The 16995-nt window shown below is 44.4% G+C and overlaps 1 protein-coding gene across 1 annotated transcript in view; it reads left to right on the top strand.

Moving 5' to 3' along the window:
* The first annotated feature begins 484 nt into the window (after positions 1-484).
* The window catches only part of insra (insulin receptor a), a 50935-nt gene continuing 34424 nt past the window's right edge, over positions 485-16995 (top strand). Inside the window, exons 1-2 of the mRNA XM_030363849.1 lie at positions 485-1669; positions 9236-9784. Of these exons, the coding sequence (XP_030219709.1) occupies positions 1591-1669; positions 9236-9784 (628 nt within the window). The 5' untranslated portion in view covers positions 485-1590. The remainder of the gene's footprint in view (positions 1670-9235; positions 9785-16995) is intronic.

The raw sequence follows: 16995 nt of genomic DNA, 5'->3' as shown, positions 1-16995 counted from the left end.
ATGAAATTGGAGGACTCTGCAAACTCAATCGGAAGTATGATGCTTAAAAAAACATCGTTAGGTCATTCATACATCCTCCGTATTCCCTTCCCCGCTGCTAAAAATAATAGGGTATTTTTTGGGAGAGAAGTTCTCTATCAATATCCTTTATTACAATGTTACACGTAATACTTTTCCAACAGTCCCAACTGGACCAACGAAAAACATATTGCGCACAAGACGAGCCAGATAAACGTAAACAACGAAAACCTTTGCATTATGTGCAACATAATATTTAATTAAATATCAAAGTACTCGGATTTGCTTGCTCCCCAAAACAGTTTTTAACAGTGAATCTCAGCGATTTCTATCGTTCAACAGTCACAACACTATGCAGCACCAACATGCAGAAATGCTGTAACAGCAGTTGGAAACCTTTCTTTGCCTCGCTGTGCGTGGTAATCCAATAAACTCCAGTCCGTATTTCCCTTTCGCCCCATCTGGCTCGCTGGAAGGTTTTGTTTACTGGCGAAGAGGCAGGGAAGAAGGGGATCCTAGGGGACCCGAGACCGTTCAATCTACCTCTTTTTGGGTGAAAAAGTATCATTTACGCTTGGTTTTATATATTTTTCTCCTCCACGCCGGTGACTGGCATCAAGGGTTTCACCGGGTGCGGAGACACTGGCGCACTGTGCTATTCCTGCACAAAAATGCAAGCGGACTATCAAGCAAGCCACCGCGAGGTCTGACAGCGTTGAGTCAAAGTCTTATTGAAATCTCTGCATTGGTTGAAGAGTTTTGTTTGGATTTATTTCCCGACCGCAATCCGTGGTCGCAATTTAAAGGCAGGAAGACGATTGGAGCTACTTTCCGTCGGTCGGAGGTGGGATTTTATACAGATAAAAATACGTGGATTAAGCGCATTGACTCGTGTTTAGTGCACTACGCCACGCGTGTCGCAAAGCAACGTTCTCGTCGTAGTGAGAAGCGTTATATCAACGATTATTTCGTTAAATGTTGTAATGCAGATGGATACGCATTTACAAAGAAGGTATACAATACTATTGTATGCAATAACATAACTATGAGAGTTTCAGACCAGCACCAACTTTAGTTGTGGCCTGGACAGTTGGGGAACTAGCAGTTGTTTGCTAGCGCTAGCTCAGCATTGGCCAACACTGTCTGTTGTGTTACTACTATCTACTGTTGTGTTGCTATCGGCCTGTCACGTGTGTGTTCGTCTCCACACATCGTTTGTACTGCTAGCTTACACTGGAAGACGGCACATTTTTTATTCGGAACCAAACACCCGACCCTGGAGTCATGCCGTACCTATGGGTTATCCATCGGAGTCCGCACCAGCGCCAGCCATGAAGCTGCTAACGTTAGCTGATGGACTGAACACGTTGGACTGTCCCTCCGCCCATTTCCCGGGATGTCTGTTTTTATTTGCGTTTGCCTGATTGCTAGTGCCGCGTAATAAAACCAATTTCCGCAAGCGGCTCTTTTTTTTTTTTTTTTGGTTGTTGTTGCTGGTTTGGGGTTTTGTTCCCGAGGACTGTTTTAAATTTGATTTAGACGGCGTTGGGTGTTGACTTCACCTGAGTCAACATGCCGCTGCGGACTTTCTTTGTGGTTTTTGTGGCCACAGTCTGCGTTTTATGGAACAATCATCACACGAATGGAGAGAGTAAGTACTGTTTCATCTTCTTCACACTTGCACGTGTTTTGTATTTTTTTAGAATTGCACAGTTGGCCCAGCGGTCTGTGTTGTAGCTAATAACGCGTAGTAAACAATGATGTGGTAACATGGGACTCTATTGGGACAAAGTAACGTGTCACTGTATAAGTGCAGGACAAAGGTTAACGCGTATCCAACATTTGAGTACAAAAACACTAAACAAAAAACATTCTCCCCAGGTAGTGTTTCTATATTAAAGGGATATTAGGTTTATTGAACCTTGCTTATACTTTTTTGATTTAATTAGTGTTCAGGCAACATTATGCCGTTTTATTTGTTTTTTTTGCTGCATAATATATTTATATCTTATGTTTTACAAAATATGTTTATCAAGAGGCCTGCTACAACACGATATTTATCAAGATACAAAAATGAATGAAGTCACTATCTATCCTCCGTGCTTTCCCCCAACATTTCACTAGTGGTACAACGTTACGAGACCACACTTAAAACGTACAGGTTTACCTGTAGTCAGTCGCGGATTGCAAATGTGCATGTTGTGAAATGTGTTTCGAAACAGGTTGGTTTCACTGATCATCACTGGGCATACTATCTAAACAGCCTTAAGAGAATAGTCAATAAACCTGTCGCTGATAAAGGTATTGTTATGATTGGTTTTAAGTCGACTACATGGCATGCCTTGAACATAATAAGGTCATATCGGGTTTGTTGGTTATTTGTTGTTCAGAGAGGGAGGATGAGCCTCGGTGTTCTCTATCCCCAACTGTGCCTCATGCTGTTTCTCAACAGTCTAGACTCTAGACCTTCTGAAATAACTATAAATGTTCTTGTGACAGTTGTCTTTGCCTCGTTGGAAGAAGCGATGCCCTGTGTCCTTATTTTTCCCCATTACATGCATTTATCTAGGCCTATGATAAATAATGTTAGGCTACAGTTTTTAGGCACTTATGAAATTGCTATGCAATTCTTTCTTGAACGAGAGTGCGATTATTATTGACCTGGGTTCTGAATCTAACTAGCCGCAATCGACTAAGTGGAAATTGCGACCTAGTAGTAGCCTTTCCCTTCATTGAGTGCCCTATTCATGAAAATAGTATTATCTGATTGTATTTAATTGCGAAAAGCAAAGGAGCCAAGCAAAGGAGCCAATAAACAACATAACAGTTAAAGCGAAGTAAGGTGCAATCACCATATGTACAGCCAGAAATGTGACGGGTAACTGGAGATATCATAGATACACATTTTAACAAATTAAACTTTGCAAGTAATGGTTAAAGTAAGGGCCCCAGAGGTTCCCAGAGATGTATGAGCCATCTATGTACAGAACCTATCCAAATAATGAGTTCTGTACATGGTTTGATTAGAATGTTCAGTGGTTATGTCTTGATATTTTAAATAATGACCCTGTTATTGCACATAAGACTCATGGTTTTCCATTAGTCAGAGTCTTAAAATGCAGCAACTTTTCAGTATTTTTGATCCAAGAGAGCCTATTCTTATGCATAATGCAGCAACAGATCGTTTTTTAAGAAACTTTAATAACACATTTTTGACTTGGATATATGTTCCAACACTGATAAAGAATACTTGGGATTGCTCATCGTTTATCAGTTATTGAGCAAATTGGCAGCGTCGTTGCTACTGTTCTTTATGTAGTTCTGAGGATATATATCATAAACAAGTTGCGTTAGTGCATTCCTGCAAAACACACACACACACACACACACACACACACACACACACACACACACACACACACACACACACACACACACACACACACACACACACACACACACACACACACACACACACCCTCCCTCCCTCTTTTACACTTCAAGACTAAAACCTCACACAGGATGTGTGTAGAGCTTGGGGGCCCATCATCCACACAGGCTTTTCGTTACCAAGATTGACCTGAATCTATAGACGAGATTCTCTTACTACTCCTGGACAGCCACACACGCACGCATGCACACTCTGGCTCTGCCAGAGCCCCCACCCCTCTCTACACAAGCTTTTCTACCAAGCTTTTCCAGGGTGGTTCATCTCCGTTCTTTTGCCTGATCTGGGTCGTCCGACCGGTGCCCCGCTTGTCATTCTCTGCACGGCCACCTTGTGTGTCAACAGAGCGCCCCTTTGTCCAAGGTGTTGGAGCCTGTTGTCAGGCTGCACTGCCAACCTGTTGTCGTCGTCTTTGGTTTGTTTAGTTGTTCTCGACACGGGAGGTCCGGTACTACGGCCAAACCCTTTAGGGGACTCACGGCTGCACAACAAGTGACAACCCCTCCACACGTCTAGTGTTACACAACACAAGTGATTGGCAGGTAGTGTTCCTTCTCAGACATTTATCCTTGTCACCATGCCCCTGATAAAAGGAAATGTCCTTGTCATTCAGGTCTTAAACTTTGACAGATAATAATGACCCCAGTGTCATTACCGGCTTATTTATCCCTTAAAAAAGAAAAGGAGAACAATAATTATATTTATCATCTTACTATCGATATTCATCAAGTTAAATTTTTTTCCATTGCTAGCAAGATCTTGTCGTATCATTATCACACATTCAAAAGAATAATTCACATAATCTAGTATTTATGATCTCTAAGAATTTATTCATCTGTTAATCAAGTTAAATTATGCTGCAATGCTCCACTGAACCTAAGGTTATACTTGAAGTGCTTTAGGCAGTGCTTCATTTATCAGGCATAGAAATCGTCTGCAGTCGCACGCCATCAGCAGTCTTTTAAAGCCAATATGTCTTTCCATTTGGATTCATAAAAATGTCGTCATGGTTTTTATGAGGGAGACCGTTAACAGAATCATGTTTGCTCCTGGTACGCCGTGAATCATGTTTTAATTGTACTCTGTCTCTAAGCCACTACAAAATGCTCATGGTGAGAACACCAGTGCTCTGTGTGACAACCACTGAAACCGGTTGAATGTCAAACGTCATTTTTATATCCATCAATGAAGTAGACCACACAAATAGAAGTGACGCTTCATTCAGGCTATAGTTATTTTATTTTTTTTTGTGTGTTATGAGGACGCGACCGCACAACACATCCTGACGCGCGGCAGATCGTGGTCGGCCTCGGCCACGGTGAGCGTGTTCCTCTGTGACCTCGATGTTCTGCAGATCACAGTCGACCGCAGCGCCGGCTGGAAAAATCAACAAGAGCGGCGAAACCTTGTAAAAGAGAAGTGTCGCAACGGCTCCATGTTTGTGTTCTCTCTGAATGCCCGGCGAGGTCTCTGCGCTCCCTTTCGTTTTCTTGCTCTCCCCGGCGTTGGGGGGGGCCCCAGTGATGGTTCGTTTTCTCGCTATCCCCGTCGGTCGAGGCCCAGTGATGTTTTTCATCGTGGGTGGGGCGACCGCTAGGCCTATGACAGGCCCAGCCCACTCAGTTGCCATCGGCAGCCATGGTGAACGGTTGCCTTCTTTGCTTTAGTTCCTGCGCGACAGAGCGGGAACGACCTGGGAGTCAAAGAAATATAAATAATCATAACATGGTGCATCTGTATTTGTGGTCATGTCCCTGCAGGATTGAAATAGACCTAAAACTAAAAATGTCCGCCACTATTTTTCGCTGCTGGGAGACTCGCTGCCGTATCCTGCACAGGCTTGATTCCTTGCTGATGGAATTCAATGTAAAGTGGTCTCTAAAAAGTCATACATAGTCTCTTATTTAACTTCCCTTGCCTACCAACCCCCTGAGAAGGGATCATGTGCTTGCACCTTAGCCCACGAGCCCACAAGCTGACCTTTTGCCTCTCTAAGCAATTATTAAAGAGAAATATTTGCAACTGTGTGCATTTCACAATTCTTCGGAGGATTGTTATGCACAATAGGGTGCACTTGCACTGCTACCCACAAGTGAAGGCAGTTGTAGGCAGGCATTGAAATGGTTTTAAGACCTTGACAGGGGAAGTTGGTTTCAGCACCTGCTGAGTTAATTTTAGGAACATCTTGTGTCAACTGTCAACCTTTTGATTGCTCTTGCTCTCGCTCTCGCTCTCTGTGTTTATTTGATCCATAAGAGGTGGCTTCAAAAGGCAGTTAACAACCTTGTTTAACTTGCTGGGGGGGAGCGGGGATGAGCTGTGGAACCTTACTCATACTGCCGTCGGTTTTAATTGGCTTTATACCCCGTGTCTTGGCCACTGAGAATCTGCTCTGGTCATGATTGGTGTGCTAAAACGTAGTGTCTGTGTTCTTAGTCTGGGACGGCTCGTAAGCAGGCTATGTACTGAAAGTTAATGAAGGGAATGGGCCATCCAAGTTGCCATGGATACCCCATTGCTTGTGGCGGCCCGATACCTTTTTAGTTTTTCTACTCTACTGGAGGAGGTGATTTGATTCCGCCACGGTCTGGGCTTGTTTTTGGATTAATTGTTGTTGTCCTGAATGGCGATGCACAACACGGGAGTAGAACATGTTTCGGAGAGTTTAAAAAAAGGCATTAATTTATTCGTCGGCTAATTGTGTTTGCCTTTTCGTATCGTGAATTGTGAACCCGGCTTTAATCACCAGACACGGACAGAGCTGTCAGCTTGGCTGAGTCCTTTGCCTTCCTGCTGTGCACCGACGGAGCCTGAGCGTTCCATTATTGCGATGCAGCCACTGTCTGTATGGACGCCTGGACGCAGTGTATTAGATTCTCTTTGGGGAATGCAGGGCTAAAAATACTGTCCCGGGCCTGAAGTGTATACACACTGACTGCAGGCGGGGCACAGCACCCCAGCGGTGTCCGACGGGGTCGGCTCCCGTTCCCGGCCGGGTCGTCTTACTGACACGTCCCTCCCAGGTGTCCGTCCCATCTGACGCTCGCCCCAACGTCCGCTGTCCGGTTTTCTTTTTTAATCGGCGCTATGTTTGAGGAGCAGTAAAGAGTTAATCTTCAGAGGGAGGTGAATGAGTTTCCTCTAAGGCTGGTCTTCAGCAATGGCTCCCAGCGCTCTGTAGGCTGGGACTGCAGCTCTCTTTTCCTTTTGTAAAGCTACATTCTCCTGGGTTGAAATGACCAGTTTGCGGGACACAGTTCATGCTTATGATGTGGCAACACTTCAGACCACAACCGAGGCTGAGGATTGGATTGTAAAAACACTTTTTAAACGAACTACTCTGAATGAGCAGATTATCCTTTTAATAGCAATTCAAAACCACATTGTCCCAGCCAAAACCATTTCAGGAGTAAGCTCAGACAATTTTAATGTGCTGTTAACATTCAGGCTATAAAGGTCACAGAGAGAAAAGCTTGTTTGTTTTCCTGAACTCGAACCCTCCGGATTGAACTCTCTGGGTCTGGGTGTCTGTTACTGTCCTGTACCACATCGTTTAAATGTGATGCACCCATTTTCGATTTCTAGGCTTAACCTTTTCCCTCAACTATTTGATTCCGGATGTAAGAAACTCGGGGGCAGTTCACCCCATTGCAGCATTCCTTCAGCCTCACCTAGTGACCTTTGAACTTTTCAATTGCCCTAGAAATTTCCCTATGCTCTATCTTTGGAAGGAAAACACGTTTTATCTTTTGCCCTGTTCCTCAAACCTGAGTGAGAGAGAGAGAGAGAGAGAGAGAGAGAGAGAGAGAGAGAGAGAGAGAGAGAGAGAGAGAGAGAGAGAGAGAGAGAGAGAGAGAGAGAGAGAGAGAGAGAGAGAGAGAGAGAGAGAGAGAGAGAGAGAGAGAGAGAGAGAGAGAGGCAATATATATATATTTTTTTTCATTCAATATTGGCCTACTGTTGACTTGTAAATAGGATGGTAGTTGAGTAGGGCTGTAACGATACGCGTATCAAACCGAAAATCGCGATACTCAAAGCCACGAACCTGTCTCGCGGTGTGAGAAGGCAGAAGCGCGATATGCCCTTCCTAACTCTTCGATCAAATTGTCCGATTGAAATTTGCTAATAATTTGTCTAAATAATAGTCTGCTGACAGCGCCCCCTCCTATCGATGCCGTAAATATGTGACGAGATGCCCTCTCTGTGATCACAGCTCTCCGTGGCTACGGAGGATTGCATTTCTCCACAGCCGTCGAAGTCCTCATGCGATATGAACGACATTTATCCAGAGTGGGCCAAGCGCGAAAAAATGTGCCTGTGTGATCCTGTCTCTATTGTTTTGTGTGATTTGACTGGCAGTTTGTCTGCTTATAGGTCGGAATGAAGCGGCCACCGATTATTGACAGGATGGGTACTTCGTTCTACCGGACTCGTTCGCTTCTTCACTAGACACACGCGCTACCGCTCGCTCTCCTCGCTCGTCCACTCACTCGCTGACGTCACTCACACACGCATACGCACACTGCCATTCTCGCGCATACACATATGCTACTCGTAACACTATGCCTCGTTATTGCGACGTTCATGTTTTTCCTCATCTATTGAAAGTTAGGCTGTTAAACATGTTGCATTCTATACGGCCTGATTATGTCATTATTTAAGCTACATAGCCTTATAAGAAGCGCTAATAAGGATATTTGAATAAACCAACCAAACAGTTAAAGGGGCCCTATTGTGCCTACCAGCAAAAAGCATCCTCCAACTGCAATCTTTGGTTATTTCTTTATTAATTTAGCTATACTTTAATAGTATTCTTTCGGTTCAAATCTGTTCAGTGTTCCAAATTATTTGTTATTAAATGTTACATTAAGATAATTGGTATTTAAGTGTTGCTTAAATAAAATGCTTTTTAAATTTAAAAGAATCGTGGGATGTATCGAACCGTGGGTCAAAAATCGTGATACAAACCGAATCGTGAATTTGTGTATCGTTACAGCCCTATAGTTGAGGTATATTTTTTCCCACATTAGCTAATGTTTTCTTAAATAAACTGCCTTAAATGACGCTAGCAGCCCCGCAGACCTAATAAGAGGCAGAGGATGAGCCCAAGGGGAGATTGATGACAGTGTTCCGTATGACGGTGGCCGCTGGCCAGAATTGTGGTTGCCAAACAAAGTGTCTGTGAAGAGGCCTGGTTGTCATCAAAGCCGTAACCACACATTTCTCAAAAAATATCCCTCTCATTACGCCCTCAAGGTTCTTCCTCTTCAAGACCACCCTAATGTTCTTTCAAACATGCCCATCGAACAGTTGAAGAGCTGATTTCCTGTGTCACACAGTGGCCCCATTGATCTGCCTGAATCAATAGGGAACTGAAAAGGGACATGTATACAATCAGGAAGAGCTTGAAAATGTATTAAAACTGTGGCATCGATTTAGGACCAGGGCAAGCTGTACATTTTAAAATGTAACTCTTGCCGAATCGCCAAATCACCGTTATGGTTTATAATGGGATATTTCCAAGTTAGAAAAAGGATACATTATTTTTACATTCCAGTGTACACCCAGAAAATCGTGTAATGCTTGTCAAAGCCTAACCTGTAAGCTTAATGCTGTTACTTTCCATCTACCAGCTCTACATTTAATGCAGTGAGGAACTCAGTCCACCTAATAAAATCTCTCTCTTCTCCCTCTCCCTCTCCCTCTCTCTCTTTCTCTATCTCTCTGTGTTGTTATTTCCCCCCCCCCCCCCCCCCCCCCCCCCCCCAGTTTGCCCAAGCAAGGACATCAGGAACAACGTGACCAACCTGAACTTGCTGGAGAACTGCACGGTCATCGAGGGCCACCTGAAGATCCTGCTCATGTTCAAGACCAAGCCCGAGGACTTCCGCGGCCTCAGCTTCCCCCGGCTGCGCGTGGTGACGGACTACCTGCTGCTGTTCCGCGTGTACGGCATGGAGAGTCTCACCGACCTCTTCCCCAACCTGACGGTGATCCGCGGCAACAACCTGTTCTTCAACTACGCCCTGGTGCTGTTCGAGATGCTGCAGCTGCGGGAGATCGGCCTGCACAGCCTCATGAACATCACGCGGGGCGCGGTGCGCATCGAGAAGAACCCCGACCTCTGCTATCTGTCCACGCTGGACTGGTCGAAGGTGCTGGACACGGTGGAGGACAACTACATCGTGGCCAACAAGAACGACCGCGAGTGCGGGGACGTGTGCCCCGGAGCAGCCAAGGGGAAGACCACCTGCCAGATGACCACCATCAACGGGCACTTTAGCGAGCGCTGCTGGACACAGAAGCACTGCCAAAGAAGTAAGTCACCCCTTTACCATTGTGTTCGTGGGCCCTTCTTACGTAGGCCGTGCACGGAGATTGGGGCTAGAGTTTGAGACTCGGACTCGAGTCGCAAACACTGACGCATTAACTTTAAGGAAATGTACTACAAGATGATGCCATTCCTTGAGTAACCTTATGCCTCTGGTACATATGCACACGTCTATGTTGGTGTATGATCGCAAAATATTCTTATTCTCATTTTTTTTCTATTTCATCACACGTAACACGAACACGGCCCCCACAAGTTTTGAGAAAACTGGGGTGAAAGCCTAGGTTTTGATGCCTGAAAGTTTCCTCATTGTATTCTCATCTCGTCACCAGCAGTGAGGTGTGTGGTGAGCTCTGCCTGGGCAGTGGTTGACATAGAGAGAAAGTTAAGCTTCCCGAACACTCAGAGAGTGTTATGCTTTCCGAACACTTGTGTGTACTTCTCTGTGCGCGTATCGCTACATGCAGAGCATAGCACAGGATTATCCATGCAGTCTATAGTATTATCAGTTATGGCTTTTTTCCCTAACTAGTCCAAAATGAACTCTGTGCTCTGTGATTACATGCCGTCACAACTTTTCTTAAAGGCATACAACACATTTAATATGATTATCATAAGAAACATCACATTATTAAAGTGAACAAACAACTAAAGAATACACTATTTATATTCAACGTCAACTTGTCTCCTATCATTTTTATTATGTGTGTAGGCCTATATATTTCAGTGTAGCTTAATAATGAAATATGTATATGCTTTGGTTATATACCATTAAAACGCTATCAGGCCATCGATGGGTATCAGTAATGGAAAAAAACACATTACAACCATTTGAGACTTGACTTGGACCTGCAAAAAATGACGTGAGCATCTCTGGCCGTACACGCGGGTGGTATCGAGGACAGCCATTGAGTTGAAAGGACGAAACACACTTGTTTCTTCATCCCAAGACAACAACAACCCGATTGTAATGATTAGGATTGCAACATGTTCTAAATTGAATGGTACTTTAAGTGCTGCTCAACTCCAACGACAAATGTTCCCAAAAAAATCAGTTGGACAAATTAGTCATAAGAAGCATCGCTACAACTTGTTCAAAGCATCCATGAATAGGCCGACTGGGCTGGGGCTCAGCTCCCCTGGCCGCCCACGCCCAGCTCTTCCCTTTCAAAGAATGATATCAGGATAACGTGCTCATCGCGCAATGCTGTGAGCGCTTGAATTCTACCGCAGCCTGATAATATTTACAATTGTTGTTATCCACGTTAGCAACATCGGGTCCTATACCATCCAGTACAACCACCGCAAATCCAAAAGGGATTCTCGCCCACATGCCGGACTGATTCCTCGCAGCTTCATGAAGTCACAAGTTGGCCTCGTATGTGCACATCACTCACCTAGCTTTCAAGGAAATGAAGAACTTGCCCCGCGCTGCAAGAATGTGGAGACGCTGCTATGGTGATGCGCTCCGCGCAAAAAACAATCTGCTCACTAACCCCAGTTCCAGCTTCAGGTTTTTATTATTCAGATAACATATGGTGTGTGTTGGGGTGCCATTAAAGTACTAAACATGTATACATATATAGAGATAGATTACTACTAGAGTTGGAGAAACACTAGTTGTTTCTTGCAGATTTCTATGCTTGTAGATAAATCCAACTAATGAAAGGACATGCACTGGATGGAAGTGATTAGCTGGCTACCTTCCTGCCACTCAGGGGGAAGTTGTGTTTTGTTAACACGCATGTTGTGTCTCATTTAGAGCTAAGAGGTCAGATGCAAGTCATGTGCTCGTGTTTAGTGGGGCTGGTCCGGTTGTAGGCCGGACCCACTGATATGATGCAAGGCGCTCTCCGTCAGAACCGTGCATGTGTGTGTACACCGGGCGGGAAGGTTGTCATACTGATGATCCGTGGAGACGCCAGAGGGCAAGGCCGACGACAACCACCCCTCCCTGAACTTTTTGTTGGCGTTTCCTCAGATTGTATCCGAGGAAATACGCTTTGGTTTCCTTATCAAGTGGCTCCTTTTTAATCGTACAATGACAAGCACAGACATTTGTATTTCTTTTTTTTACTCCGGCAAAAGAGTTAAAGGTTGAGTGGGAAGAATTTTGCGTCTGGGTGCTGTCTGAACTCCCTGAACTTGCCCTGTTATGCAACACTCGACACACATCATGTAACCGGTGCTTGTGTGTGTGTGTGTGTGTGTGTGTGTGTGTGTGTGTGTGTGTGTGTGTGTGTGTGTGTGTGTGTGTGTGTGTGTGTGTGTGTGTGTGTGTGTGTGTGTGTGTGTGTGTGTGTGTGTGTGTTAGGGCTTCGACTTTTGCCCAAAAATCATATTCGAAGTTTGTTTGTTTATTAATATTTGAATATATTCAAATATTTATTAATAATATTTTGACCATTGAAAGCCTTCAGAAAGACCTTGATTGGGCTTCGCACGGTTTGTTTACCGCGTTGCTATGGTTACCGGTCTTGCGTTTTCCAATAAATCGCTGTCTAATCAATACTTCATTCACTGCCTCATCCGTGGTCATTACAATATTATGAATAGACTGCGTCGGGTTCTCCGACGTCTCTCCCTCTTGGCCTGCCCATAACAGGTTTGAATATTAAGGGCTGCCTAATATTCGTTCGAATTTTGATTTATTTTTTGATATTCGAATTATATTCGAATAACGAAGTTCGGAGTCAAAGCGCGTGTGTGTGTGTGTGTGTGTGTGTGTGTGTGTGTGTGTGTGTGTGTGTGTGTGTGTGTGTGTGTGTGTGTGTGTGTGTGTGTGTGTGTGTGTGTGTGTGTGTGTGTGTGTGTGTGTGTTAAACACTATAGGAAACGCTACCTGAAGCGAGGTTTTATTTATTTACAATTCTGTCTGACTTTGTTAACATTGCTTCTGCTGCTGGTACGAATAACTGCTGCTGCTACTATTACTACATACTAATACTACTATTGTCTCCAAAGGTTTTGTCTAGCTGTGGGGAAATTGTTGTGGAAGGAAGCGAATGCACCCAAGGCCTGGTTACTCAGAGATCATTTTAAAACTGTATTTCACGCCTTCCATTATTCTGCAAAACACTCAAGGTAGGAAGTGAAACCGGCAGTGGCCTGATCTGCTAACAAGGTCTTGCAGTCCAGTACAGGCTGGGGCTTGTAGCCTTGTGGTGTAGGGTCTGTGGTTTCTTTGACTATTGTACCTAAAGCGTTGAAGGCCTCGTTAAGCCCCAGCTACGACCTCGGCATTCAAGGTAGAGTGAGTTTCAATCCAGTACAATGGAGAAACTTTTCGTCATTGTGAATGTGTGATTTTGAGGTTTTGAAGATCCCGCCGTTTTTTACACTTTCTGTATAATCGGTAAATCACCGTAAAACAAGGCAAAACAGCCATGAGTTTTGGCTGAACTCCCATGTTTAGAGTCACAACCAATTTCCTTTTCTAGAATCTAAAATGGGGGCAGTTTAGGCCATTACGGGGCCAACCACTGCTAATTTCTTCCTATTTTTTTTCCAACTAAATTGCGTGTGTCCATTAAACAGAGTGCAGGGCCTGCTTGTTATGAAAACTCTTGACACACATGAACGCGTGCATGCAAGCTACTTTCACTCCATGTGTTGTCTTCAAAGAAAAGGTTATGAACAAGATGAATAAGTCTGAAACCTTGTCAGTCAAACTACATTATCAATACTGTTGTACTTTAACGTTGATATTCAAATGATTGGTTGTTGGAAAATAAGCCGTACACACAGCTATTGAAATATTTTCATAGTGTTCAGAATAGTCAGACTTATCACCAGTGGATTCATATTTCTCTTTGGTTCCCTTTTGTAAACAGCGCTTGTTTAAAGATTAGCGCTCATTGCTAGCTGCTGTGTGAGGTCTGTTGAGCCTGGGATAGGGGGAGTAGACGCGGCCTGTGGGGGTTTGGCCATAGCTTAGTGAGAATCCTGGGTTTTCCCCTGAGATTCAAATTGTTTCCACTTCCTGACTGCCTTACTGCAAATATTCCCAGCTTGAAGGTCATTTTTATCTCACACTAAATAATTTAATAGTCTATTGTTTATAGTTCACCTATGATACCTTGAATCATTGAAACGTCTTTATCACTGATCAATCATTTCCCCTACAAAAGTGGGTTTCAGGACATGACTCAGAGAGGGGGGGTACGATGAGTCCTGAGGGGGGGGGGGGGGGGGGGGGGATTTCGCGATTGCTCATTTAACAATGCGTAAATAATAATAAAAATAATAGTGTATAATAGTAGCGGAGTGAAACGATGAGTCCTGACGGGGAGGGGGGGGATTTCGCGATTGCTGACTTAACAATATAAAAAAAAAAAATAGTCCTTCAAACTATCAGACCAACGATCGCCTCGATCGCAGCAATCCCTTCCCTGTCGTGTTAAACCAGCCATTAGCGCGCAAGGGGGAAAAGGTGATTGGTGATTGGCTCCAGTAAAAGGGGATCGGAAACAGAAAGCAATGTATTGCTCCTCTTCAGCCCCTGCTGCAGAGCGAATTCAAGTCGCCGGTAGAACGGGCTGGTGGTACCCGGTCTAACACCGTAATCTATCTAACTATAACCATTATAATATTAATCTCATTGTTTGCTGCGTTACCAACGTTGTCCATGCTGATTTAGGGTGCGGGATGTTCAATATCAATAAGGTTGAGTTCATAAGGCTAACATTATCTTTTCTGTGTCAACAATCATTTTGGGCAGGTGTGTTTGAGCACACATTGGTATGTTCCAGATGTCGCCGATCGTCTTCACTGTGCGTAATATCCTGCTGCTTCGGGTTGTCCTTTGTAGGCACGTTGAGAGGAGGAGCTAGCGAATCAGCTGTCAGTGCGTGTGCATGCATCAGTGATACGCGGGTTGATCAAATAAGTGGTAGTGTATACCCGCGCACCTTTGGCATGTATGCACGCTTGTATCTGTGTGCAGGGCCGTCGGACTGCGGGGACAAAGGGGACAGTTGTGGGGGGGCCCAAGGCAGAGGGGGGGCCCATGACCAAAAAAAAAAAATATATATATATTTTGGCGCAGGGGGGCCCATCAGTACCTATAGTATAGGGGCCCAGGATTTGGTGCTACGGCCCTGTCTGTGTGCGTGTGCGAACAAGAATGACGGGGAGAATGAGTGCTATGCAGAGATGAATGAAAGGAACGATATTTATATTTCAAAATCGCGTAAAAAAAATTGTGGCGCTTGGTGTTGTTTCTGTCGCGCTGTGCCACACATTGGTCCATGTATGGGAAACACTGAAGCACTGTGGAATACTGGATAATTTTAGTTTTTTTGCCGAATTGGTAGTTTGCCGAATTGGTAGTTCATCAAATTCAACCCTGAAAATATGCGTAGAGGCACTATGGTAAAAGAGGCGGTTATCGGCGGTCTACAATCTTATCAACATAAAGTTTAACTAAAATTCTCTGTCGAACAAACGCAGGTTATTTTTATTGTGCATGCACATTACCGAACACAAAATGAAATGGAGGAAGACGCAGGAATTAGATAACATATTAAACTTGGAAACAACAAAAAAAAGACGACAGGAGAATTTATGCCTCATGAGGAGACTAGACCAACATGGAGAAAAAAAAAAAAAACCTTGATGGGTAGGTGCCGAAATAACGGACACATCTGAACCATTGATAATATCCAGATTATGATGTTCACCGAACTCTGTCATTTTTTCTTATGCAATTGATAGGCGTGATTGTATGCAACACCACAATGTAAATCAGCACAGCTATAGGCCCAGACCTGTTGAGGGACCCAATGCGTGTTGATCTTGTCAAACAGAGTCAAAGTCTGAAAGGTATTGGATATTCACACTCCTTAATAAAGCAAAAAAAAGAAAGAATAAATCAAAAAAAATATGGCTCAACATTACATGGTGCTTCAACTTCTTAACCTGAAATCGCTCTCGCTGCTTGGGCTCTAAACTAAATGGTTTTAGCTGGGTAAAACTTTCACAAGATACTGAGAACTCTCTTGGAGCTGCGCTGCAAAGCCAGGGAGGTTCTTGAAGAGCACTGGCAGTACCTACCAGTAGAAAGTGATCGTTCCCCCAGGGCTCGCTGTGGAGGCACCACTTGACGGGCCGCATTTGCGTGGTCCATAACTCGATGAGTAAATACTCAGTGCCTATTTAATTACGTGTGTGTGTGTGTGTGTGTGTGTGTGTGTGTGTGTGTTCATGCGCGCGCGTACATGTCTAAGGCGTGTGTTTGTGTGTCAGAGGGGTTGGCCTGAAAGAAGGTTGCCCACTTCTATCACTATCTCTCTATCGTTATCCCACTAAAGGATGGCTGCCACATGCGTCCAACCAGAATACCTAAATCGTAGATCCTCTCATGACTCTCTAAGTTGTAGGAGAATTATTTAACGTGTTTTGTGTTCTTTCGCCTCTCCATCTCTCTTTATCTCTGTTGGCCGTGGGCTCAAGCCAAGGCAGCTTTATTTATATAGCACTTTTCATACACAAGGCAGACTCAAAGTGCCTCACATAGAAACATTGTCATGCATTCAAATAAAATAATAGATAAGTGAAAGAAAACATCTGCAAAAATAAGTAAAATAGATAGAAAATAAAGGAAAAGTTAAAAAAGCATTTTAGAAAGTGCAATGTATTTAAGATCCGATCAGCCGTCTCTGGGGTACCCACGTCGGGACTCGGTGTAAACATGCAGCGATGCGCGACAGGTATCATGCGGGGCTAACTGTTGCCGCGTTGCGTTGTGCTACTGACCACTCACCGAGTGAGGTCAGGTGTGGGGCCTACCGCAGCCGCTCGCTCCTCTATATGGAGCGTCCAGATTTACCCTTCACTTGACGTCATGCATCTGTTTCCACTAATCACCAGACGGGTGTGTGTGTGTGTGTGTGTGTGTGTGTGTGTGTGTGTGTGTGTGTGTGTGTGTGTGTGTGTGTGTGTGTGTGTGTGTGTGTGTGTGTGTGTGTGTGTGTGTGTGTGTGTGTGTGTGTGTGTGTGTGTTTGTGTTTTACCATGACGGCGAGGGCAGACACCGCATAAATCACAAGGACATTGTGTGTGTTCGCATGCGCACCCCGTTGCAGACGGGGGCTATTGTTTAGTCTGCGCTGCTAGGGAACTGTAGAGGGTAACATGGTGGCGCAAACAGGGATAGGAACACATCGGTCCCATGTCCCATAGTAGCCCAGAGCAGAGG

The sequence above is a fragment of the Gadus morhua genome, chromosome 8, assembly GCF_902167405.1.
Source record: "Gadus morhua chromosome 8, gadMor3.0, whole genome shotgun sequence".
In the NCBI taxonomy this organism is placed as follows: domain Eukaryota; kingdom Metazoa; phylum Chordata; class Actinopteri; order Gadiformes; family Gadidae; genus Gadus; species Gadus morhua.
This window is presented reverse-complemented; position numbering and strand designations above follow the sequence as displayed.